Source organism: Amaranthus tricolor, chromosome 4, assembly GCF_026212465.1.
Source record: "Amaranthus tricolor cultivar Red isolate AtriRed21 chromosome 4, ASM2621246v1, whole genome shotgun sequence".
Lineage (NCBI taxonomy): Eukaryota > Viridiplantae > Streptophyta > Magnoliopsida > Caryophyllales > Amaranthaceae > Amaranthus > Amaranthus tricolor.
The window spans coordinates 24,908,475-24,934,564 of record NC_080050.1 but is presented as its reverse complement, the minus strand read 5'-3'; the positions used below and the strand labels follow the sequence as shown (position 1 = coordinate 24,934,564).

The 26,090-nt window shown below is 31.6% G+C and overlaps 2 protein-coding genes across 2 annotated transcripts; one reads left to right on the top strand and one right to left on the bottom strand.

The window, feature by feature from the left end:
• Positions 1–4,506: 4,506 nt before the first annotated feature.
• Positions 4,507–10,855, top strand: LOC130810877 (uncharacterized). The gene is made up of 4 exons (XM_057677002.1): positions 4,507–4,698; positions 6,508–6,793; positions 8,188–8,524; positions 10,405–10,855. The coding sequence occupies exons 1-4, from the start codon at positions 4,507–4,509 to the stop codon at positions 10,853–10,855; spliced, it is 1,266 nt and encodes a 421-aa protein (XP_057532985.1).
• A 2,184-nt stretch (positions 10,856–13,039) lies between these two features.
• On the bottom strand, positions 13,040–24,887 carry LOC130810381 (aldehyde dehydrogenase family 3 member H1). Its single transcript, XM_057676416.1, has 10 exons — positions 24,489–24,887; positions 20,075–20,143; positions 19,883–19,979; positions 19,329–19,535; positions 14,855–14,970; positions 14,656–14,760; positions 14,390–14,562; positions 14,214–14,304; positions 13,757–13,906; positions 13,040–13,534 (listed from the first exon to the last, which is right to left on the bottom strand). Exons 1-10 carry the CDS (start codon positions 24,699–24,701, stop codon positions 13,268–13,270), a joined length of 1,488 nt encoding a protein of 495 aa, XP_057532399.1. The 5' UTR covers positions 24,702–24,887; the 3' UTR covers positions 13,040–13,267.
• Between the last annotated feature and the right edge of the window lie 1,203 nt (positions 24,888–26,090).

The following is a 26,090-nucleotide window of genomic DNA, read 5'->3' as shown; positions in this document are numbered from 1 at the left end:
TTATCTGTTTATGGATTAGAATTTTTATTAGCTTTAAATTATAATAATTTTAATTTTATTTACTTTAAATTAACCTTATTTGCTCGCAACCCCATGTTTCAAATTCTAGGTCCGCCACTGTAAATAGGCATAAAGGATACGGTAAGTAGGCATTAAGGATGATGTGAATAGGCATCAAGGATATTGTAAGTATGCAGAAACGATATGGTAAGTAGACATTATGGATAATCTAAGTATGCATAAAGGATGATGTAAGTAAGCATTAAGGATGATGTAAGTAGGCATTTAAGGATGTTGTAATATAAATAGGCATTAAAGATATTGTAAGTAGGCATTAAGGATACAATAAGTAGACATTAAGCTTTAATGGGCTGGACCTAGAGACATCTTTCAAAGAGATGGTCTCTTAGGAGCCTGACTGTTAGTTTATTTGTTGTAGGTATTTACGTTATATGCTGTAGGAATTTATGTTATGTGGTGTAAGTGTTTAGGTTATTTGGTGTAGGAGTTTATGTTATGTGTTGTAGGTGTTTATATGTCTATTTTAGTATACAAAAATACTTACTATAACTGTTCAAAAAGCCTACATTAACTTTTCAAAATGCCTACTTTAATAGGAAATAACATGCTTTAAAAGCGAAAATTCCTACTATCACCATTTCAAATGTTCATTAAAAACATGTTCAAATGCCTACTTCAGTATGCAAAAATACCTACTAAAACTAGTTCAAATGCCTACTAAAACTAGTTCAAAATACCTACTAAAATATAGTAACTATTTTGTGAAATGTGTGCGTGTATTCTGAAGGAAGTTTGGCATACATTTTTTTAGGAAAATTTAACCAGAATAATCCAACATATTCACGATTTTCCTACAATAATCCCAACTATCGATTAACCATGAATAATCCCATTTATAATTTCACTTGACCTGTGCTGTTGTTTGGTTACCCACTATCGATTTTAGCAGGTATTAATTGTTTTTAATTTAACATTACACATTGCAAAACCTCCCAAATAAGTTTCTATCTTCTCTCCTTTAATCCCTTTCTTTCTCATCTTACTTTGTCCATCCCCTCTCCATTGAAAATCAATCCATTTTCCTAGTAGACTTCCTTTTCAAGAATTTGATTTTGGGATTGGGAAGAAGACTTGTTGTGTCCTGAAATTCTTTTAATGGCATGGTATGGATGATGCTGATGATATGGATGTTGAAATTGATCAAATTTTTGATGGTATGGATGGTGCTGATAATGTCCCCTTGGATGAACTTGTTGGTATGCCGTATGTGTCGAATTTGGTATGCTACTGGGTTTTGAGATATTTGCACCAGAGAATAGAAATAAGGGAAGGATAAGGAAAAGACAAACTATATATTATTAATTGCAGGACACAAAATCAATACCCAAGAGGTCTTTATACAAGCTAAGGAAAAGGAAGAATAAAATAAAGTTGTTAAAAATAATTAAACAACCTAATTGCTTCTAACTAATAGAGAAAACTGATAAATAAAAATGAATCATCTTATATTCTCAACAATATGCAAGGTCTTGTTTTTCCATTTGGTAGAGAATGTTTTTACTATGAGTATCTACTTTGTCCATCTCCTCTCCATTGAAGTTCAACCTTAGATCTGCCTTTAAACTTTGAAATTGAAAATAATTTTAGATAAGGATTGAGATTGATGCAAACAAAAAAAAAAAAAACAAAATTTAACTTGGAGGAATTGCTGCAATAATGGAGATAAGGAACATTTAAGGAGGAAGAAGAAAGAAGAGGACAATGATTAAAAAATGACATGCTGCAAACGGTAAAGAAAAATCAAACAACAGCACAGGTTAAATGAAATAATAAATGGGATTATCCATGATTAATCAATAGTTAGAATTATTGTAGGAAAATCGTGAATAAGTTGGATTATTTTGGGTAAATTTTCCTTTTTTTTAAAAATGAATTGGGCTTGATTTTGCGAGTCGTCTCTTAAGAGACCTACTGAACATTAATATAGTTCCGTTAAGAGTTGACTCCTAGGAAGTCCAATCTATTTAAATTTTTTTTTTTAAATGGCAATATAGGTTTTTTTTAAAACCTGCCATGTTTTTAAAAATAAATTTACCGTATCTCACACTAAATTGCTCCTTAATATTGCTCTCAAAACCATTTTTTGACATTTGCAACAAAAATAAAATATTTAATGCTTGAATTTGATGATTTTACATTTTAAAATTACACCAAAAAACAATACAAATAAAATCACTGGTATAATTAGAGTTTATGGTATGTGAAATAGGAGTTTAGAGTACGTCACAAACACCTACGGTACATACGCTTAAACACCTAGTACCTCTTTTATGATTGAACCATTGAATTTGATAAAACCAAATAATCAAATTCAAACAATGAATTTGATTTAGAACCCACATTTTCAATGATTAAGAAAAATAAATCATTGAACAACTTTTCTTTGATTGAACCCAAATAATCAAATTCTAATTGAATTCGACATATCTATAAAAAAACAAAAAAAAAAAAAATCCTAAAATTTACGAAATTGAGTAATATAAATATAACTTGCAATTTAGGTTGAAGAAGAAACAATCTATAATATTCTGCAACAAACGCAATAGAAAATGACAAATTTATAATGAGTAAATAAGAAAAAAAGTCTTGTTAATTATTAACCCCAAAATATAACATCAGTAGATTAAAAAGTACATTATGTATATGTTCTACTTATCCATCATCCACTTCAACCACAATCATCCATATCAATAATAGTAATCAATAGGTAGACTTAAAGGAAGACTATGTCCTAAAGTGTTCTTATTAAATCGTTATTCTGTATATACTGGTCGTTTTAATTAAGTGTGCGCACACCCTAAGATGACCCTTAGGCCCCAAGCCATGGGAAATAATTGATATCCGTCTTTCGAATCCACTTCCTTCATAAATTTTCCTTTGTATACGCACACCTTTAATGTAAAATTGTCAAAATAAAAATTTGAAGCGTCATAAGGATTGTATTCCATGTGCACGTAACATGAAGACATACGACACATTTACGTTACACACCTCACACAAATTGTTGTCTAAAAGAAATACACATAAAAGAAAATGTAATAACATATTTCACACCACAAATATTACACCCAAACATATACAAACATAGCATACCGTATAACATTACATCACTTTTTCATGACTTTACATATACACATTATAATTAATTAAAAAAGCACAACTTTAATTATTAAATATTCTGGTTTGACATTCTACATATCTCAAATCAAAAAGCTGCCTTTATGAATGCGTTCATAACGTATCAAAATGCTTAACAATCAAATTTTAAATTGCTGTATTTTAAAAAATAACTGTTTATCTTAATATATTACAAAATGAATCAACTATTTAAACAATGTTTTTGGTAGTTTTTGACATTTTGTACTAAATGATAGTACATATAATTAAATTGCATCCACTAATATAATTTCACGTGTCACCATGTTTCAAAAATGTCAATTATTATTTTTAACATTTTTGTCAAATTATGTGTTATGGTATGCTATGATATAATATAATTTCCTACTTATGCATGTATTATATCATATCATCATATATCTAAAAAAACAACATTTAAGAAAAGATTCACCATAGCATTTTTTGGAAATTTCATGAATTTTTGATTTTTCTAAATGGTAGATAAACATTCTTAAAATCCACATGATAATCATAAACTTTTAATTTTTTCATGTGGTAAATAATATGTTAAATTATTTTTTAAATTAAGTACTTATTTTGAACATATTTTAGAAAAATGTGTCACAAAAGTGTGATTGTAACGTTTGTTTTATGAACAAGAATCGTTATAATGGGTAATAATAACATAAATTTAACAAAAGTCTTAACCGTTTGTCCATCAAATGGAAAATTTAGAAACTTAGAGACACCATGCAGATAAAAAAAAGTATGCGGTTTGTCCCATAGAATAAAAACAAGGTCGCATCACATCGCAGCGGCCGTGTTGTAAAGGTTTTCAAAACAACTGGACTGATATTTTCCGTGTTGTAAAGGTGTAAAAAAATGTATTTTAGGCCGCATTAAGGGATATCTTATGGTTTTGACCGATATTTAGACGATATGATAACCACATCAATCCCGTTACCGCATTAGTGTTCCATTACCGCGGTAGCTACTGTTATTGCATATTTACACTATAATTAGTCCACTACTTAAAAAAACAAAAAAAAAAAAACACATAGAATTTTCATACAAGCCACCATATCATCATTAAAAAATCAGCTTAAATCATGGCTTGTCATATTCCATAACTGCATAGATGACATTACAGCCTAATTAAAGCTAGCTAATCTCTCATAAGTCATAAGACAACCTAACACAATTGTTAAGTTTATCTCCTAAGCTGTTTCACTCTCCTTCTTTCTCTCTTCCTCCCTCCTTTCTTTTCGTTTTTCTTGTTCTTCATTTTTTATTTTAATTTCCCAATTAATGGACGAAAATGATAATATTGAAAAGTCTCATGATTTATATTTTCATGGGTTTTTGGATTTTTTCAAGAAATATAAATTCAATTCTATTAAACGCCAACATGATCATCATGCCCATCGTCACAAGAATCATAAATTATCCAATTTTAAGGTTAAGCCTTCTCTTACTACATTTCCAGATGAGAATTTTAAGGTAATTTTTTTATTGTTAAATAAAATCTCAATTATTACATATATCAATTTTTTTAAATTACGGGGTAGGATGAGAAAAGAAAGGAGACAACTTGAATGGAACAAAATGTGTTGAAATGCCTCATAAAAATCTTTATCTTGCATGGTTTTTTAATTGTATAAATAAAATTATTTTAATTAAGATATAATATTTTCAACTTACTTTAAAAAAAGATATAATTTGTTTTTCTACATGAAGATTTGTAAATTTCAATAGTTGATTAATTAGCATATCAAAATGCGTTATAATGTATTTGTATTGTTATTTTAGCATCAAAAGTAAATTTCTACTTTTTTTTTTTATTTCAATGCTGAGATTATTAATTATTTATTAACATTATATATTACATTTGGTATATAAAACTCCTATATATTGTGCTTCCTATTAATAATTTTCGTTGATAATTTTATACATATAGGCACAAATGTTCTTGTATAAAAGAGAACATTAGTAGGATTACTTTCAATCATACATTCTTATTTTTAAGATTGCTAAACATCACAATTTCGTATAAAATAGTTATGGTTAGATTAATTTTGATTTTAGTGTGCAAATAAATATCTTGAGAATTTAATTTAATTCATACATGTGAATTGTTTCGGTCAAATCGAGTCATCATATATATAATAGATTCTATTTGATTAGGTGTATTCAAACGGCTCTAGAAATTAACTAGGAATTGTTATATGGTGTCCAAACAATTTAGATTTAATTTAGTTTCCAAAATAAAATACACGATTGAAATTATACCAATTAATTGAATTACGTATCCTAATATTCTAATTGTATTATTCTCAATGGAAATCAGCATCGAACATTTGTATTCATTAATATAAGATGTTAATTCATATCAAACATACATATATTTTCCATCACATAATAAGAACCGTGAGAACTAATCTGTCTAACAAAAAAATATTTCTTTTTATTAAAAAAGTGTTATTTTTAAGCAAAAAAAAGTTACTTTTTAATAAAAAAGTGATACATTTCAGCGAAAATGTCGCTTCAGAAAAAAAGTATATTTTTCAAAAAAAATTATAAAGTAATATTTTTTTTTGTCTAAAATTAATAAATATTTTTCTTAAAGCAACACATTTTTATTTGAGATTAATATTTGTTTTTACTTTATTAATTTTTCCTTTTTTATTAATCTCTAAAAAGCAGCACTTTTCCCGAAAAGTAATATCTTTTAATGTAAAAAGCAACAACTCTTTGTCAATTTTGTTCAGTTTTTTTTTTTTATTTTAAAAGTAACACTTTTTTGTTGAAAAATACCACTTTTTTTAAGTAATATACTTTTTTATCTTAAAATAACTCATTTTAAGTGAAAAAGTAATATTTTGTATCAGACATATTAGTTCCTATAGTTATATATTATACTCCCTCCGAACCAATTTAGATGTCCCATTTGCTTGGACACGGTCATTAAGGATGGTGTGGGGTCCATTAAAAAGGATAAGTAGTAAAGGGTAAGTAGTGAAGGGTAGTTGGGTAAGTAAGGTATATGGGGTATATTCGTAATTATTTGTGTGAACTAAGGATATTTAGGTAAAAAAAATTGACAAAAATAGAAATGGGATAACTAAAATGACTTTGTCAAATAAGAAAATGGGACAACTAAATTGGTTCGAAGAGAGTATTATTGTTAAGTTAGTATACTTAATTTATATTATATTGTTGTTGTTAGTAAAAATGAACATTATGACATGCATAACGTGCATGCATAACATAATGCAACCATGACTAATTTGTAAAGATTTAAAAATGCAGGCCAACAAAGAGACGAAGCAAAATCCCAATGATTTGCACGACATGAACAACGTCAACCGAAATGTTAAAGGAGTGGAAGAGCTTAAAAATATGAGTCAAAAGCATAGACATAACAACTATCATAATCACAACCATGGTTGTTTCAAATCTTTTATTTTACTTAGTCTTTCCAAGAAGAAAAAGTTGCCATCAAGGGTTTCATCCTTTGAACCTCCAAAAACCCAAAATGATGTGGTTGAGAGGGACTTACCCAAGGCAAAAAGTCTTGACCCTTTTTCTTCACTAGGTATTTTTACTTAATTTTCCTTATTTTTGGCGAGCAAGTCTTGTATGAGACCGTCTCATCATGAGACGGGCCCATACAAGTAATTCAAAGTTAAATTTACATAGAAATTAACTAAATAAAATCAATTTTTTTCATTTATAAATTAAAAAATTTAAAATTAGGCCGGTCCATATTAAGTCTTCTCATGGTGAGACGGTTTTAATAAAAAATTCGAAAGTGTTTTGTTTGAAAATATTCAATTAAAATTATTGTACTAATGAATTAATTAATTAATTATAATTTTTTAGTTTGATGAAAAAGTATTCAGCAAAGAAGGGAGAGCAGTGTATGTTTGGAACAAAAGTGTGGAATTTTGGGGAGATGTTTTATAAAGGAAGTTTGTAGGGGATTGATGTGTTATGAAGGGGTTTATGGTCTTTGTCTTGACGTGCCCATTGTTCATGAAACTATAGAACTAAGGTTTTTCAAGCTTGTTAGGACAAGGCATTGTAACATTTAGATGGGCTTTTGATAGGATGCTCGGGCAATAGCTTTGAGAGTCTAGATGCTCGGTCGGACGAGTTCTAGCTTGCTCAGTGAGCATGATCTAGTAGGGGCGAGCAACATCCAGGGCCTAGGTAGTGAGACAAAAGTGTCGACTAGTTGGGGCGAGCTTTATTCTTCTAGGGTTACAAATAGTTCACTATACTCTTCGTTAGTTTTTAGTAGCACATTTTAATTCGCCAATAAATTCGAGCACATTTTGGCTACTTTTCTTAAGCTAAGACAAATACTTGTGTTTTATATGAGATTACTTGGGTTGTATCTCTTTGTGTCTCTATTATTCCGTTCTCCAAGTTTCTTTTCATTTGGTTAAGCGTGATAGGATCTCTATATCCTTCAAACACATCAAATACAAAATACTAGAGCCCTAACAAAGAACGTCGTTAAGTTGACAAAACTAGTAAATAAACCTCAATATTCAACTCGATCTTACTTGTACATTTATAAAACTAGCTTAGCTTTTAATTTTCTTAAGTGGTAACCTAGCACTACCTTTTTAATTCACTTGTGTGACCATATTTGTGAGAGCTTCTTGATCAAAGTGGACAACAAAATAAAAATATACTCGAACATGCCCCCTCACACGAGAGCCCTTAAGATTAGAAGTGTGGATGTTGTATATGTCTTTCTTATATCTAGTGCTAAATTCACTTTAAATGAGAAGTGGTTGAGATTCAAACCAGTAACTTCTTATCACGTTGACTTCTGATACCATGTCAAAAAATCAAAAATTTAAGCTGATAATTAAAGTCCGACCAGGATGTGTTATATACTCTTAAAGTTAATAAATTCCTTTTAAATTTAGGAGTAAGCTTAGAAACCCAATTAGTTAATGACATACTAAAATGCAGGGAGATCAAGGAGTATAAATGAAAGAAAAAATGAGCAAAGTGGGACCCATTCTATTAGGACAGCTTCAATGAATAGGACTGCATCCACAGGTAGGTCAAGAAGAAGCAGCATGAACAGATCCACAACAAGCATTGGTCGATCAACAAGTGACGTGGCAGGTGGAGTACAAAAAAAGAGCCACATAAGCAAGAGTGGTCCCCTAATCATGTTTTCCAACTCAAGTGGTTTATTGAGGCCTCCTCCTATTGAACAGAAGCTTGAGTGTAGTCTTGAAGACTTGTTTCATGGTTGTGTCAAACATATTAAGGTTTCAAGGAATCTTTATACCCTCACCGGGTATGTTTTTCTAACCTTTATGTTGTTTTATGTACACAAATACAATCAGAACATTACTTGTATCGAGGATAAATATTTAAGCGAGAAATAAAAGTTAAATTATACAAATGAAGATAGTTATAGAGGTAAATTTGAAAGGAAAGATAAGGAATAAAGATTAGGAGAAAAGTTATCAAAAATAAACTAACTTTTGCTTGATCCACTGCAAATAAACCAAATTATTGTTTATTTTTAAATAAATCCACCTATTTGGTATAATTACTGAAAATAAACTCAACTATTATTTATTATTTATTCTTGACATACAAAGAAGCTTTGAAAATAATCAACCTTTTTTGGGGAGGAGTGAAATATTTCCTTTCCATCCCACTAAGATAAATATTTCCCCAAAATGAGGGTACTAAGTCTTTTATTTCTTCTTCTCCATCACCATACAACTATTTATTACCTTTGATAATAATAAGGTTCTTTTAATTTTCTACTCTAATAATTTTATTTTCATAATTTGATTTTATTTCTCTTATGAATATTTAATCTTAACAAAATCATGGCAGCATGCCCTTAGGATACATTTTATTAATATGTTAATAACGATATATTATATTACTAGCTAGGTAATTTCTGAAATATTAAGGTTTCAATGAGGGTTTTGGCAAGTAGGTTAAGATTTAAAATGTCATTGTGTAACTGAAAGGTTATGAATTTGAGTTTTAAGGCTAATTTAAATGGAGGGAAAAAAAAGAAAAAATTTAGAGAAATGTAAATTTCCTTATTTGGATAGTAAAAAGAGAGGGAAGAAATTTGAAGGGATTAAGTCTCTCCATTTTGTTAACATCTACTCTCCATAAAAGGAAAGATTTAGAAGAAAAATGAATTTTTTTTCTTTTCCCTCCTTTTCCTTTTTATACGAACAATGAGTCTTTTACCTCTCTTTCCCTTCCCTTCCCTTCCCTTCCTTTCCTTCCCTTTTCCTTCTTTTCTTAACTCTCTCAATTTACTATCCAAATATAGTGTAAAGGCTAGATGCCTCTTGCAAAAATGGAAGTTAAAGTTTGTTAGTTTGTCAATGTGACACCCGTATGGTGGAAACCTTATATGAACCCTCGCTCTATACGGATACACTTTGTGCAGTGATCTATGATACATGAAACTGTTCGATTATGAGACAAGCTCATATTTTTCTAATTAAACACTTTAATATTGTAAAATGATAACTTTAACGTTATAAGTGATCAACACTTGAAAACTATAAATAGTGATCACTTTTTGAAGATATCAGTGACTTAATTAAGATTTGTAAGTAATCAATTTACGACTATAAGCATACATTGGGTCAGTCCAATAGAGACGATTAATTTTACCATGAGACTGTCTGATTAAGAATTTATGTATAAAAGATACACAATTATGGCTAACGTACAACTCGTATTATATGTCTCAGTCTCACCATGAGACATATCCATAAATTAATTAATTAGTCTATTTCTCTAATTAATTACTTTAAAATTATAAGTCACCACTATAACACACTAAATGTACATGTGTTAGTCCATTAGAGAAGGTCTCACCATGAGATCTTCTCATATACTCCCTCTGTCCCTCTCAACTTGCACCTCTTTTCATTTTAGTTTGTCCCACTCATTTTGCACTCTTTTTTTTGGAGACGAATCTACTTTCTTTCTTTAAATCTCATTCACAAATTTATTTTTCTTCTCCATTTTAACCACTCATTTCTATCATTCACTTGTTTTTTATCTTATTTTCCAACCCAATTTCACTTTCCATTAAATTTCATCCAAAATGATTTGGGTGTATTCTAATAGAGACGAAGGGAGTAAAAATTTGTGTATAAAGGGTAACCTAATTTTGCAAAAATGCAGGCTAAAAGGGCATGAAGAAGAGGAATTAAGAGTGAAAGTGGAGGCAGGATGGAAGAGTGGAACAAAAATAAGCGTCAAAGGTACTACTAATGAAGAAACACCAGGAGAATGTAAAGGAGACATCATCTTGATAATCACTGAAAAACACCATCCATTATTCAAAAGGATTGATGATGATCTTGAGTTGGAAATAGAGATTCCTTTAGTTGATTCTCTAACAGGTTGCAATATAAATATTCCATTGTTAGAGAAAGAACAATTATGTCTAGAAATTAAGGACATAATTTACCCTGGTTATGAGAAAATTATTGTTGGTAAAGGAATGCCTAACCTAAATAACCCTAATAAAAGAGGTGACTTGAAAGTTAAGTTTCTTGTAGGGTACCCTAAGACTTTAAGTGATGAACAAAGATGTGAGATATCTAGGATTCTGAGTGAGTGTGATGACTAGTTTTTGGTTTTCTACTATTACTTTTTTCTTTTTATATTAATTCCTCTTTACTCTTGATTATAGTGTAAGGGAATACTCCATTATATATTATATATAATCATTATTATATATATAGTTTTGTGATATATCAATAAATATTTGTGTTTGTTAGTAATTGGTAATATAAAAAGGAAATTTACTAGGAGTATCAAAAATGAAAAGGAAATTTTGAATAATTAATATATATTTATTTGTTCATGTTTGATGTTCTCATAAGATATATCCAATAATCATAAATGGATCATCTCTATATACTGTAAAACGATAGTTGTGTCTTGATTTATCACTAGGACACACACTCATCTTCCATCATCTTTATCGAAGTTTACGACAATATATCCAATAATTATAAATGAACAATCACATGCTCTAGTTCTTCATCATGAACAAGCCGCATAATCTAAGTCATGCAGTTGGTCTCTAAATCTATCATATCGATGACAGTGTAGATAAATACTTACTATAGAATGACCCTCCTTTTACTTATAAGATGTACGAGTAAAATAAAAATCAATAGTATTAGATATCTCGTCAGCCCAAGCATGCAATTCATCTACGGATTTAAATTGCCTATTAGTTTTAAACTCATAGAATAATCTACTTCGTCATCACCAAAATTCTCCAAGATATCTTACATATATATATATTAAAAATAACATTAAAATACAAAAACATTTATTCAAATAAAATCAAGTTGCACAAAAAATACAACTTGTAAATTTTTTAAACAAAATTACGAAATTTAGATAATCTTGAACATTGTTGCTTTCCTCATGGTTGAATTCATCATCTATATTACTTTTTTTTTTTTTGAAATTGAGTTGATGAAGTTTTGAAAAAAATTAGAGAAAATAGAAAATTTAATAAAAAAAGGTGCTGATACAGAAATAAGTCAAAAGTGGCGATGAATGTCAATGACTTTTTTGTTTGGCTCTTCTATTCTTATTTATTAGTTTATGATTTTAGTCACCACTTGTAGATTGTAATGAGAACATACTATATTTATTTTCCTTTAGTAGTTTAGTTTGGTGATTAATTTCTTCATTTTCATCATGTAAATCCAACTATGTATTAAAAAAATGAAAAAAAATATATAAATAAGAAAAGTGTAAAAAAATTTAAAAAAATCCAAAAACTGCATGCTTGGTATATTAGTTATAAATGCTAAGTTGTGTAGAATTCTTAGGGGACGTTGGTATGTTTGGATCAAGTAGCTCATTCATTTAGCCTTATCATTATCCTATTATTATTATTATTATTATTATTATTATTAGTTTCATCATTTAATCCATCTTGGGTAGTTATTCATTTTGTATGGTTAGATGATCTTTGAGAGTTATTGGTTTTTGAATTGCAATGAGTGGATGCTTCCTTATATTATAGACTCCATCACTTGAATCATATGACAAGTGTTGAACCGTTTACCTCAAACACACTAGAATGATGTACATTAAAAGATAAGCATACCTAGAGTGAGTTTTGCTCGTCATTTTGTGTTTGGCCCCAGGAGCTTTGTGCTCAATATGACTATTTCCTTTAGGAGTTAACCTTAAATGGAAATTTTGAAATGGATAAGTTTATTATAAAAAATAACCAAAATAAGCTTCGGAAAATTATTGTCAGAGCCTTAGGTTATGTATTTTCGCTATTACTAACAGCGAATAAAGAAGTTTTTCGAAAAAAGTCAAAATTCTTTGTTCACTATTACTAACAGCGAACAAAAGAAAGACAATGTTATTGAGTGGAAGGGACAAAATATAAAACAAAGTTTGTTCGCTGTTAGTAACAACGAACAAAGTTGTTTTTTCAGTTTCTTTTGTTTGCTGTTAGTAACAACAAATATACCTGACCTTAGGCTTGGATAAATAGATGTTCATTTTGAAAATTAAAATTTTCCGAAGCTTATTTTGGGTAATTTTTCTTATTTTGTTGATAAATTCACCTTAGAGGCTCATTGTGTCATTCCAACTTCCAAGTAGATGGAGCCATGAGCCTGTTTGGAATCCTTTTCTCTGACACCTTTGAATCCTAGAGTGAGCCATTGATATTCGTAGTCAAATTTCAACATAATTACTTCTACATTTATGTTTAAGCTTCACGTTTTCAACAAAAGACTCGTTATTGGAAAGAACTCCAGAACAAAAATGCTAACAAGAAAATTTGATTGATAACATTGAAAGCGTTCACAGTACAGTAATTCGGAGTCGGATTTTGCTCCGTTGTATAAATAACAACCAATGATCACCACATGCAAATATACATAAGATAGGTCTCTGAATATTTTTTGACGGAAACGATACTATTTATGATGTTAAACGAAAATAGCCAAACTTAAATACACAAATGAATGATGCACGTATAAATAGGAGTTTACTATTCAGATTTCTTTTTAGGGTAAGAACGACAACCAACCAATCCGATCAAAGCTCGTAATATGCCCAATATACTTCCACCAAATAAAGCTTTCAACAAATTCATTTTTCCATTGGTGTAAGGTGGGTATCGAGCAGGAGCATCGCCTAGAAAGCTTCGGTAAAGTACCCCTTTCTTGTGGCTAAAGGCATCAAAAGAAAACTTTCCATGGTATGAACCCATTCCACTCCCTTCCACTCCACCAAATGGTAAAGTGTGAACTGCAAGCTGTACAATCATCCCAAGAAACAAGTTAAAAAGTCAAAGGAAGATCAGTGTTAAGTAAAAAAGTATATGTATAATAGGGTAAAGAAACTAATGCAAGTTAATCTGTTGACGCTCAATAAAAGAAACTAAACGGATGCTTAGAAAGGTTACGCATGCAGCTCTCCAAATATTAGTGCTAGTACGGAATGCATTTCATTGTGTAGACTATGTTGCAGCACTTACATGTATGGCGGAGTCATTAATGACTAAACCTCCTGCAGAAACAGTCCTCACAAATTCATTCTTCAGGGTCTTGTTGTTGGTGAATAGGTACGCGGCTAGGGGTTTTGTTCTCGATGCTATCATATCATAGCTTTCTTTGAGCTTGTCGACCTTAACAATACAGGAACATCAAAAGTCACTGGAATATTCTAGTAACTGACAAACAGGGAGCCTGTGCTATCATTGATTCGGAGAAAACTATTAGAACATGACTCCTACTTCATATAATTGCACTTTTCTCTTAGGAGCTAGCAAAGACTTCTATAAGTAATGAAAGTCGCTCATTTTTCCACCATCATATTCATACAAAAATCAAAGATTAGTGGACTGGTGTAGATGACAATCCTCTTGGAAAATTAGCAACCAGGGAATCAGATAGTTCAACAAAAGAAACATCAGGAAAGGGTCTTCTTCATACCGTGACAATAGGAAGCAATGGACCAAATATTTCCTCATTCATGATTAAAGAGTCATGTGGAACATCCAGCAGTAATGTGGGAGCGATTTTTCTGTAGCAAATTGGAAAATTAAAACATTGCTATAATTACAGTTTTTGTTGTCATAAACAAGAAATTATCAATAGCGAATGCTTACAATTTAGATTTATCTCTGTGACCCCCATGCACAATCTTACCAACAACTTTATCCTCATCCAGAAGTCTTACCAAACGATCAAAATGGTTGGAATTTACAATTCGAGACAAATCATTTGATTCAAGTGGCTCCAAACTATAAAACCTCTCCAACTCACGTTTCAAAGCATCTATCTGGATTAGAGCAACATCAGTGAAAACTAGAAATGAATCAACAGAGAAAAATTATATAACAGAATTCAGAACTGGTGATTTCCAGAACCATACCAATTTAGGAGCAAAATCTCTTGACGTGATAACATAATCAGGTGAGATACACGCCTGCCCATTGTTGCACCCCCATTTTCCTGCAATAATTCTTCTGGCAGTAATCTACAACCAAGAATCCCAACATGTCAGGAAAAAAAAAGAAGAGAAATACTAGGTGCAGGAAGACCCAATATAATGTCCAAAAGAAGTTCTTTACTTTTAAATTCACATCAGAATCCACTATTACTGGACTTTTTCCACCAAGTTCCAACACAACTGGGGTAAGGTGCTTGGCAGCAGCTGTCATCACAATATGTGCGACTCTTCCATTGCCTGTTAATTATTCAATGGAGTTCAAGGTTATCGCGAGGCCATGTTTGTAGAGGGAGCATATAAAGAGGATAACAAAAAGAATAAAACCTTCTAAAAGAAATTAATCATTCAAAAAGTGTATAAATGACCCAATTCCATTCATTTTGACACAACGCTGCTTTTCTTAGGTGACTTGTTCAAATTTTCACATATAAACATTTGATATACAACTACATCCAATACTAGCATATTAAGAGGAAGGGTCCCAGAAATAATCTAGTTTTATGAGAAAGAGCTTTAAAACCACAAGAGAAACTAAGACTTGAGTTGACAGGGAGTGAGGGAACACTGTATTGCATTGTAACCAGAACGAAATGCTATATCACTAAAACAGATTATCCGTAACCATTTGAGAGTTTAAAACTAGAAAATAGCTCTTTGCATTTCATGGTCAAAAGCAAGTCTTGAGCACAAATAATGTAAAGCATATCATGGGGAGGAGGGGGGCATCAAATGAAGACGGCCTTATTTCTGTAATAACAATGAGGTTATTGTTGAGTTGTTCCCTCCTACTTTGAAGGAAGAGCCCGATAATACTCTTTTTAGTTGGGCATGCTTTAGTCTAAGTGACTTATTAATTAACGGGCTAATGTGTGCTAAAGAATAAAAGGAGAGAATAAAAACTAAAACAAGGGAGGTTCTCCACTTCTGTGAGTCGCACATACTAGAGAAATAAAAAAGGAGGCAGAGTATTTTACAAAGCAACAAAAGATTTTGTTCATAATGAATCCCGAACGAAGGCTGTTTGTGGTCCGATTTACGTCAAACTTTGACACGGTTTTCCTGCCTACTCAACCTACATAACTAACAGTTAGATTATCGTTTTTTGAATTGTGAGTGGGTAATTTATATTTAGTGCTAATTTCCCTTAATAGTTCTTTGAGTGAAGGTTTAGGAGTGTTTGGTGTTTGTAATGCCTCTAGTGTTTGTGTAGAGAAGACTTCGGTTGTACCCATTAATTTATTAGTGATTAGTGGAAGGGTTTGGTATCACCTACGGCCCCATGGTTTTTTTTACTCATTGGGTTCCAAGAAAAATCGTGTGTGCTTTATTTTCCGCATTATTTACTTTATTGTGTTTGCTTGTAGGATTTTTATTCTTTGCTTGGTTGGATTTGTTTCTTTGGCTCATCTAGCAACACAAAGGGAGAAATGAAGTGTGTTAAAATGCCACTTTTTTCAACATAGTCGTATAAAGAGCCATGTTCATATTACTTGGGTGTCATTCATGTGTTGGTTTATGATGGATGATAAAACTAGTATGCATAGTATGATGTTTTTAGACTCCACTAATTATGTTGTGTGGAAAACTAAGATGGAGGACATTCTTTATATAAAGGATTTGTATGAACCAACCACTCTTAATGAGATTATCTCCACTGTTCAAAATGTAAGTAAATGAAAAATTTTGAACCGAAAAGCAATAGGAATCATTACACAATTTGTTGATATTAGTGTGCTCCAACATGTTGCCAATGACATGAATGCTTAGAATTGTGGAAGAAACTTGAGGGTAGGTAGAGAGGAAGAATGTCTTAAGTAGCGTTGTTGATAAGAAAGTAAGTTAAATTTGTATCTCATGTCTGTAATAGCACAGTAGTGCGTTTGAATGAATTTCAGGGTTGTCGTGAAGATGTCTTTAGATGATGAGTTGCCTGCATTATTGCTACTTTGCTCATTGCCAGAGAGTTGGGACACACTCTTTGTATCACTTAGTAATCTTGCACCTGATGGTAAGTTGACATTTAATAGTGTCAAAGCTAGTCTATTGAATAAAGAGACTAGACGAAAGGAGATTAGTTCCTCCAATCATTTTGAAGCTAATTATGTAGCACAAGAGTTCAACATGGGAAGAAGCAAAACTCGAGCTCCATAGGGTAAAGAAAATTCCAAGGACAAGTCTAAATCCAAGATTAGAGTTGTTTGCCACTACTGCAACAAGTGGGGACATATCAAAAAATTATGCGGAAAGATTAAAAGAGACAAGTTGAAAAAAGAAAAGGTGATTCTAAAAGAGAAAGATATTGTAGCTTTAGCAAATACGGATGATGATTTACTCTTCGTTGGTGATTAAGAGTACTTGAACGTAGCTTGTGATGACTGCAATTGAGTGATTGATTCGGTGCTTCATATCATTTTACTTCACACATGATTACTTCTCCTCTTACGCTAGTGGTGACTTTGGTAGTGTTAGGATGGGTCATCCAAGGTTGTTGGTAGAGACACTATTTGCTTGGAGAGTTTCACCATGTCTGACATGTGCTTGATATCAAATTGAATCTCAATTCTACAAGTAGGTTTGACGATGAGGGTTACTTTAGCCAATTTGGCGATGGTATGTGGAAGCTATGCAAGGAAAATCTTATACGATACATGCCAAGAGGTGAAGTAAATGTTACAGATGATTGCTCTAGAGAGTTATGGCACAAAAAAATTGCATATATTAGTGAAAAGGGTATGTAGATACTCTCTAAGAAGCAATATTAATTATTTACTTGGTAAACATAGGGTTGCTTTTCATTCTCACCTCCAATCTAGAAGTCAAAGTATCCTCTTGATTTTCTCCACCGTACGCTGATGTAGGATCTATGGATGTTACATTTGCTCTTTACTTTGTCTCTTTTATTGGTGATTATTCTAGAGAAGTGTGGGTTATTGTTTTGAAAACCAAGGATTAGGTACTTTTAGCTTTTAAGGAGCTCCAAGCTAGAGTTAAGTGAGAAATATACAACAATTGTTTAGAAAATCTCATTATTCTCGTGATAAGAAAAGGAAACGATTGTGGATATTACAAGAGAAGTACATTAAGAGGGTGCTGCAAAACTTCCACTTGAACAATGCTAAGCCCTTGAGAACTCCTCTATCATTACATACAAAATTGGGTTTCGAGCAATGTTCTACAACAAATAAAGATAAGAAGACAATGAAGAATGTGTCTTATTCATCCGTTGTAGTTTGTTTGATGTATACCATGTACTCGACTGGATATAGCTCATGCTATTAGGTAGTTAGCAAGTTCATGTATAATCCTGAAACGGAGCATTGGGCAACAGTTAAATGGATTCTAAGGTATCTCAAGTTTATTTCTAAGAGTTAGTTTGTGTTGTAATCCCGACGAACCTATGTTAAAAATGATTACACGGATGCTAATATGTCAGATGATATTGATTCCACGCTTTCAACAGGTCTTATTCTGGTAACTTGATGACATTTGCAGGGGAGCCATTTCTTGGCAATCAAAATGGCAAAAATGTGTTGCTCTATCGACTAAAGAGTCAAAGTATATGGCAATTGTTGAAGATGTAAAGATTTTGTGTAGATGAGATACTTCCTTAACAAGTTAAGATTGGAGCAGGACAAATATTTGTTACATTGTGATTGTCAGAGTGCCATTCACCTATCACCTAGCAAAGAATGCTATCTATTATGGCCGAACCAAACATATACGAAGGAGGTATTATTGGACTTGATAATAGTTCGAAGATAAGTCCTTTGTGAAAATTAGTAAATGGATAGGATATATTGACTAAGATCTTACCAAGGGACAAATTAGATGTGTGCCATTTGGCGGGGCTAGTCTTACCCCTAAGTCGAAGTGAGGGGAAGAGTTTTTGAGTTGTTCCTTCCCATTTTGGAGGAAGAGCCCAACAATAATCTTTCTAGTTAGGCTTGGTTTAGTCTAAGTGACTTAAATTTATATTATTATTAATGGGGTAATGTGTGCTAAAGAATAGAAGGAGAGAGTAAAAACAAAAAAAGGGAGGCTTTGACACGATGTTTGTGGTCTGGTTGTTTGTGGTCTGGTTTATGTCAAACTTTGACACGATGTTCCTGCCTACCCAGCCTACAAATCGATCTAACATTTGGATTGTCGTTTTGTGCATTGTAAGTGGGTAATTTATATTTAGCCTTAATTTCCTCTAACTATTATTTCACCACTTTTGAGTGAAGGTTTAGGGGTGTTTGGTGCTTGTCATACCTCTAGTGTTTGTCCAGAGAAGATTTAGGTTGTACCCATCAATTTATTAGTGATTAATGGAAGGGTTTGGTACCACCTATGGTCCCGTAGTTTTTACCTCATTGGGTTTCCACGTAAAAATCGTGTGCTTTATTTTCTACATTATTTACTTTATTGTGTTCGATTGTGGGATTTTTTTTCTATGCTTGATTGGATTGGTTTGTTTGGGTCATCTAACAACAGAAGGGAGAAAGTAAAGTGTGTTATAGTGCCACTTTTCTCAACAATTATTTACGATTTGAAAACATTGATTGGAAACCGACACCAAGCACCTAGTAGAAAACAATATATTGGAACCAAACCTGTATAAAATATTTTATCCCATTTTTGCTCCAGGAGAGCAGATGTTTCAGAAACTGCCCCCTCTACAACTCTGATCGCAGAACTGTCCAGATATTGCCCCACATATTTTGCCAGCAATGAAGATGTAGCAGGAGAAACTTCAGATGGTTTTAAGATCACAGCATTACCAGCTGCTATGGCCCCAACAACTGGATCAAGGGATAACACTGAACAAAGCAATTAAACATGACAAGTGCTCAGTTTCACAAAAGCAAATGAAGGTAAACAGCAAAAAACATTACTACAGAAACAGAGAACAAAAATGGGGGAGGGGTTGGAGCTTCTCAGCTACGGAGATACACAATAGAAGTTTCCCCTTCATCAGTAAGACGTTCACATGGCTTGCTTGTATGTAATATATATTGTCAAAGTTAACTTTATTTTAAAAATTGGACAGCAGAAATTATGTTAATCACATGTCAAGGTTTAAACTTTTGCTTAATAGAGAAAAAAATAATTGAAATGCATTATTAAATCATAAAAGAAACATGTAATTAACAAAATTTCAACTTACGAATTGGGTAATTCCAGGCAGAGATAACTAGCACAACCCCTAATGGTTCTGCTACTATTTCTGCTGATGAAGGAAATGCAACTATTGTAGTTTTAACCTGAGGGATGACAAAGTTTTAAGTTGAACAGAAATTGGAACAACAGAAGATGATAATTGCACAAATTCTATATCCACAAATAAGAAAACAAGTACCTTTTCTGGCTTCATCCAATGCTTCAACTCTGTAAGTGCCACTTTACACGAGGACTTTAACATTGAAATCTGCAGCAGTATAAAAATCTCTTGTTAAAAGATTCTAGAAAATAACTCATTATTGGCCAGGATAAAGAGAGAAATAAATATCTCAAATAACATTCAGCACAGAAACAGGCCAACAAATTGCTAATCATTGGTGTTAATGTTCCCCATGCCTCTATCGTACCATCATAACCACCATTTTCCAACTTAAGAATCACGATTTAGTTGCAAATACTAACAAATTTCAAAAGTTTATGTCAAATGGAAACTCTTTATATTCGAAATATTTGCTCACTAATTATTAACTCATAACATGCTAGTATCTTTAGGATAACAATTAAATTAAGAAGTTATGCTTTAGAAAAAAATTCTAGGAACATGAATTATTTCTTTACACATTTTTTCCATAATTGTATGGTTTTAATAAAAATGGCTCATTAGATCACATGTAATTATTATTAATGTGAAATTGCAGATAATGTTAGCTACTAAGACTCAATCGAAGACAATTTCTTTGTTATCACTAAACAAGGATAAGATTGCATACATTCAACCCCACAAAACTCTGTCTAGGGGGAGCCTTTAAAAGGCATTGGGTAACGAAATATTGTTGTATGGCTTAACAAAGTTCATTTGAAGCGAGATGGAGAAGAGGATTCTATATAACAAGAACCAGAGAAAATTTAGTGGAATACATACAATTGAATATAAAATGAATAGAGTTCCATAGATATTGGCTAAAGAGACGAACATTTGGGTAATATATCATCCTTTTTTTAGGACATAGAACATAATAGCTACTCCACTATCCTTGGAGAAATCAAGAAATTACACCGTTTATAATAAAATCATAGGTAGGTAACTTGTTGTGACACAGGTAGAAGAAGTTTACAACTTATATAGTGTAAATGCCACCTACTCATCTAATCACATATACAGATATAGGGGGCAATAGGCATTAGTAAAGGTAACAAGAGATCATCAAAATTTTGCAGTCTGCCTTCTCCTCCTTTCAGCTTTTAAAATTTGATGTGGTATCTTTTCCATTTTCATACATGCAAAAAAACTAATGTACATATTACTATATCTGGTACCATGACAAGAATTATTTGTTATTATCTGCCACCTCAGAGAATAAACATTTAACTGTTAGAGTGAAGAATCAAAGAAACCCAAACTGTAGTAACTACTTAAAGCAGTAATAACGTGCAATTGTGACCCTTCTTCAATGGCAATCCAAATTCATAATTGTCCACAAGCAACAAAACTAACTCATATTTATATAATTTCCACCTAACGAAAAATTGTGCAATTAATCAACAAGGTGCTGTAAAATATGAACAGAGAACAGAAGTCAACACAAAATATATATTGATATTATCTAGTACATTAGTTTTAGCCCCCAAAATGGACCTCATTTTTATTCTTACCTAACAAAATTAATATGTTCCCACTTTTGAGTTTTGATATCTGGCTTGCTCAATTCACCTTCACACCCAAATTCTAAAGAGTGGAAACCACCAAATAAACGTGCACAGTTCATAAGTGAAGGGTACGTTTTGTGAAAAAACAAGTATCACAATCACAAAATTGTTCCTACACATGACTATAAGAGCTTTTCAACCTCAACTTGAAAAGAACATATAACAACATTTTATTGTTCTAATGTTGTTAAGTAGCTTCTCTATAGGCTCCCACCTAAACACAATTAAAGCATCGAATGGACACAAATGCACAATTTTACCTTTGTTATAACTAACCCCTGATGTTATTAACGATTGACCCTTAGCAGCAAACATTATTTACAACATATAAAAAACGTGCATGACATCATGAGTCAATAGTCATTTGACTAAAATCATAATAGAACTATAAATCTTTAGCTCAATAAAAAAGATTGACATACTACTAATTGAAAGACAAAAAACTAATAGAAGGAGAAACATAAGGTATTGCACAAAACAGGTAGCATTAAAAAGAAAGAACGAAATGTGGGTACAATTGCCAATATAAAGTGTTGTAAATGTGACTATAATTTTATTAATCAAACATATAAAATAAAGTTACATAAACTTAGTAGGTTACAAAAACATATGACAAGTTCAAACCTTTGCTTAACATACACCAAATGTGAACTTCATCATCGGGAACACCGTATATCGAACATAGTAACAAGAAGATTTTGTATGTGAACTTGATATTAATTCTAGGCGAGCTGCTCTTTCCTAAAATATCATTTTCTTCATACTACGGTGCTTGGAAATATAAACCAGAAATATATTCTGAGATACAAAGAATTATACTAAATTCCTAGCACAAGGAACTTAGAACGATATGAGAAAACTTAAGTGAAAGAAGAAACGGAAATTTTCAATCGAGGATTGCAAGTTCTCTATGTAAAGTACTAGAAGAAAAGAAAAATCAGAAATTGCATATATATTCCATGTACATCTCATGTAAGAAATAACTTACACATGCCTTCTATATTTATAGAAAAGCATACAACCATTCATGAAGTAATATGTCACTTCATGAAACGCAACATCGATTCACGAATCAATGTCGATATTAAATCAATTCATCCCAATAATTCAGTTAATATAACCATATAAACCGTAGGTAGTTATTGCATAACTAATAAAACCGAATAAAACGAACATTGCAAAAACCAGCGCGAAAGTCGCAAACCGCGACCAGGCCAATTCGCGAGCCGCGACTTGTGCTTATACCAAAACAAAAACTTTTTACAATCTTAGGATATTTCCAATTAATTATTAATTTAATTAATTTATTTGATTTAAATAATTACAATTTCTGATGACCATTATACGCTCTAAATGACAACATAAAGTTTGATCATTATTGGGCATTAATGCCCACAACTACCTTTACCGAAGTGTTATTATGTCTGTTTCAAGTATGTAACTCATTTTAGCTCAAATGTTCTGGGAATATCAAACAATGAACAATAAATGCATTTATTAAAAAACTCATATATTTATTCTTTCATACGCAGCTATGTTGGGTACCACTTAATAAATTCAGGCTCACACAATCATCATGATTTTCATCGTACCTCGACTTTTCAATGTCTACTCTCTACAATTGTCCACATGAAATATAAATATATATATATATATATATATATATATATATATATATATATATATATATATATATATATATATATATATTAGATTGTAAAATCACATATTTAACTTTGGAATTTAGAACAACATTGCAGAATGCAGATCAATAAGAGTTGTCAATGCTCATACTATCGTATACCACTTAATATTTCTAGCTTAACCTCTTATATACTAGTAAGTACAATATTTGCAAACTACTTAATCAGTTCTCTTAAAAACAACCTATGTAAGAATTTCCACATATATTACTTTAAAAATGAGCAATTAGTTTACGTATGGTGGCTACAGTCCACCCTAAAAAATAATTGAAAATGTAGTATACACGGAGTATTTGGACTACTATCTTAATAACTCTTTCAGATTGAGTCATAATATGTACACGTGTCAAAAATTGAATCTTATTTTAGTTGAAGTATGTAATTGATTCTCATCGCCCCTCCCTTTTCATCTTTTCCTCGGCCTATCCTATACCAAAAAAATGATATGCCTCACTATCAACATAACAAAACTACTTAAACTCTAAAGTCCTTACTATTTTCATCTCCTACTCCTAAAAATCGTATAGATTAAATTTTTTTCCTCATAAAGTCTTGTCACCTCTATATTAGATTTTTGTTACATGTGATCCGAAGGTTGTTAATCACACGCCAAGGGATGTTATAAATGAATGTTCAATAATTTAACTTTTCGTTTCTTATAGGCAAGTTCTTTAACAGTGCAATTATAGTTCATCAAACCATTCTAAATGACAAAATATACCCTCTCCGATCCTTTTTAATTCCTAAATTAGAGCTTTAATTATCCAATCAAATATTGCACCTACAAAGAAATAAAAAATACTAGTAGTACCGTCATAGTTACTTCCAACAATTGTGCATATTCAAGCAGTGAAATTTTAACTCACATATTGAAGCAATGATATACTATTGCATTTTTCATTATGGTTTCTCCATTTAACTTTGTCTAACACTTTTTTTGGGTAATGTCTCAAATTTTAATCAATTTCTTTAATTCACATTGTTTTTTTCTCATTTATTGGTGCTCAATCTCTTAGGAACGAGGCAGTAGTTAAACGTAAGTAATTGACACTCACAAAACTCAAATTCAATCATTCCTACTTTCCTGCAATCTCAATCTCTAAATTAAACATTCCTAACATTGACAACAACAATTTAAATGATCCAAATTAACTCCAGGAGGAGAGAAATATTAAAAAAAACCTCATATAAGACGGATTCAAAAGCTGGTTTATTAAGATCAGAACGAAGAGCATCAACGATCTCGTTCTCATTATCTTCCATCATTTTCAAAATCCCTTTCAATTGACTAATTCTCCATTCATAACTCCTAGTTTTTCCACTCGTAAAAGTACCTCGAAGCTCCGCCACCATTGCCGCCGCATCTTCATCGCTAAAATTCGTCGTAACCTCCATTGATAGTAAACGTCAAGATTTGAGTAACAAACAAAGATTTGGACAAGGGAAGAATCGGAGGGAGTGAGATGAGTGAGGTGACCCAAATTTGCTGGATTGAGAACTGAGAAGGCACGAACCACGAAGAAATAAGAGGGGGCTTTTGATAATGGCGTATGGTGAGTGAAATGCACGTGGCAATCAAAGCGTGTGACGTGTTTAGAAAAAAATGAATGATTGGATTAAAATGACGTGATTGATAAGACAAATGTGTTTTTCAACTTCTAATTTTTAGTTAGGAAATCCGCTGGAGTTGGGTTGAGTTAGGCTGGTTGTTAGATTTGTAATTTGAAAATATTTGGATGATGATTTGAGTTTTAATTACTTGTATATGTTAGATGTATAGAACTCGTCACATAATTATTCAATAAGTCTATTTGTGTGGATATATTTATCGGGTATCTATGGGTTTAGGTCTACAAACTTAGGGGTAATAAGTATTGACTTGCATATAAATTTAATGAGGTTGATCCTTTTCTCAAAATCATACGGTTATAGGAAGCTGATTACCCACCAAATATTATATGCAAGTCCACAACCCACGATTTTAGTGATGTAAGATCTTCTTCATATATGAAATATTTCCAACCACCACTGCCCAGCCTGATAGGTTTTTTTTAATCTCTCAAAACCGAACTTAAAATTGCTCATTTCAAAATGTAAAAAGTCAATTTTAATACTTAAATTGTCAAATTCGAGCATTAACCTCATCAAAGGTTCAACCTTTAATTTATTTTTTTAATTTTTTTTATATACTTTTTCTTTCAATGCAAATTTGTGACCTAAAAGGCCAAATACAACATAACGTATGAAAATTTGGTCTTTTAAGCCTTGAAATATGTCTTTTAAGTTTTGAAATTGGAATTTTTTTAAAAAAAAAGATAATACCTAATTTAAGAAAATTAAAATTAAATCGACTTAAGTCTTAGAATTAATCTTTTAAGTCTTAGATTTGGCCTTTTAATCTTGAATTTAATCTTTTAAGCTTTAAATTTGGTATAAACGTATTTATAGGTAATTGCACCCATGCAACCGTTGCATACAAGTTTTTGTGTTCCAACATTTCCCTCACATGTGATTTACATCATATCCAAGAATCACTTTCAGCTCTGATACCATGTAAAGCCGTGATGATTCGTCACATAATCATCCCAAGGGTCCACTCATGTGGACACGCCCATGGAGCACATGTGGGCTCGAGCTCGTAAACCCACTAGTAATGAGTGTTGAATTGCATACACACTTGATGAGGTTATTCACTTTTTTCCAAAACCATATGGTATAGGATGATTACCCACCAAGCATTATATGCAAGTCCACAACCTACTATATTAGTGATGTGCGATCTAA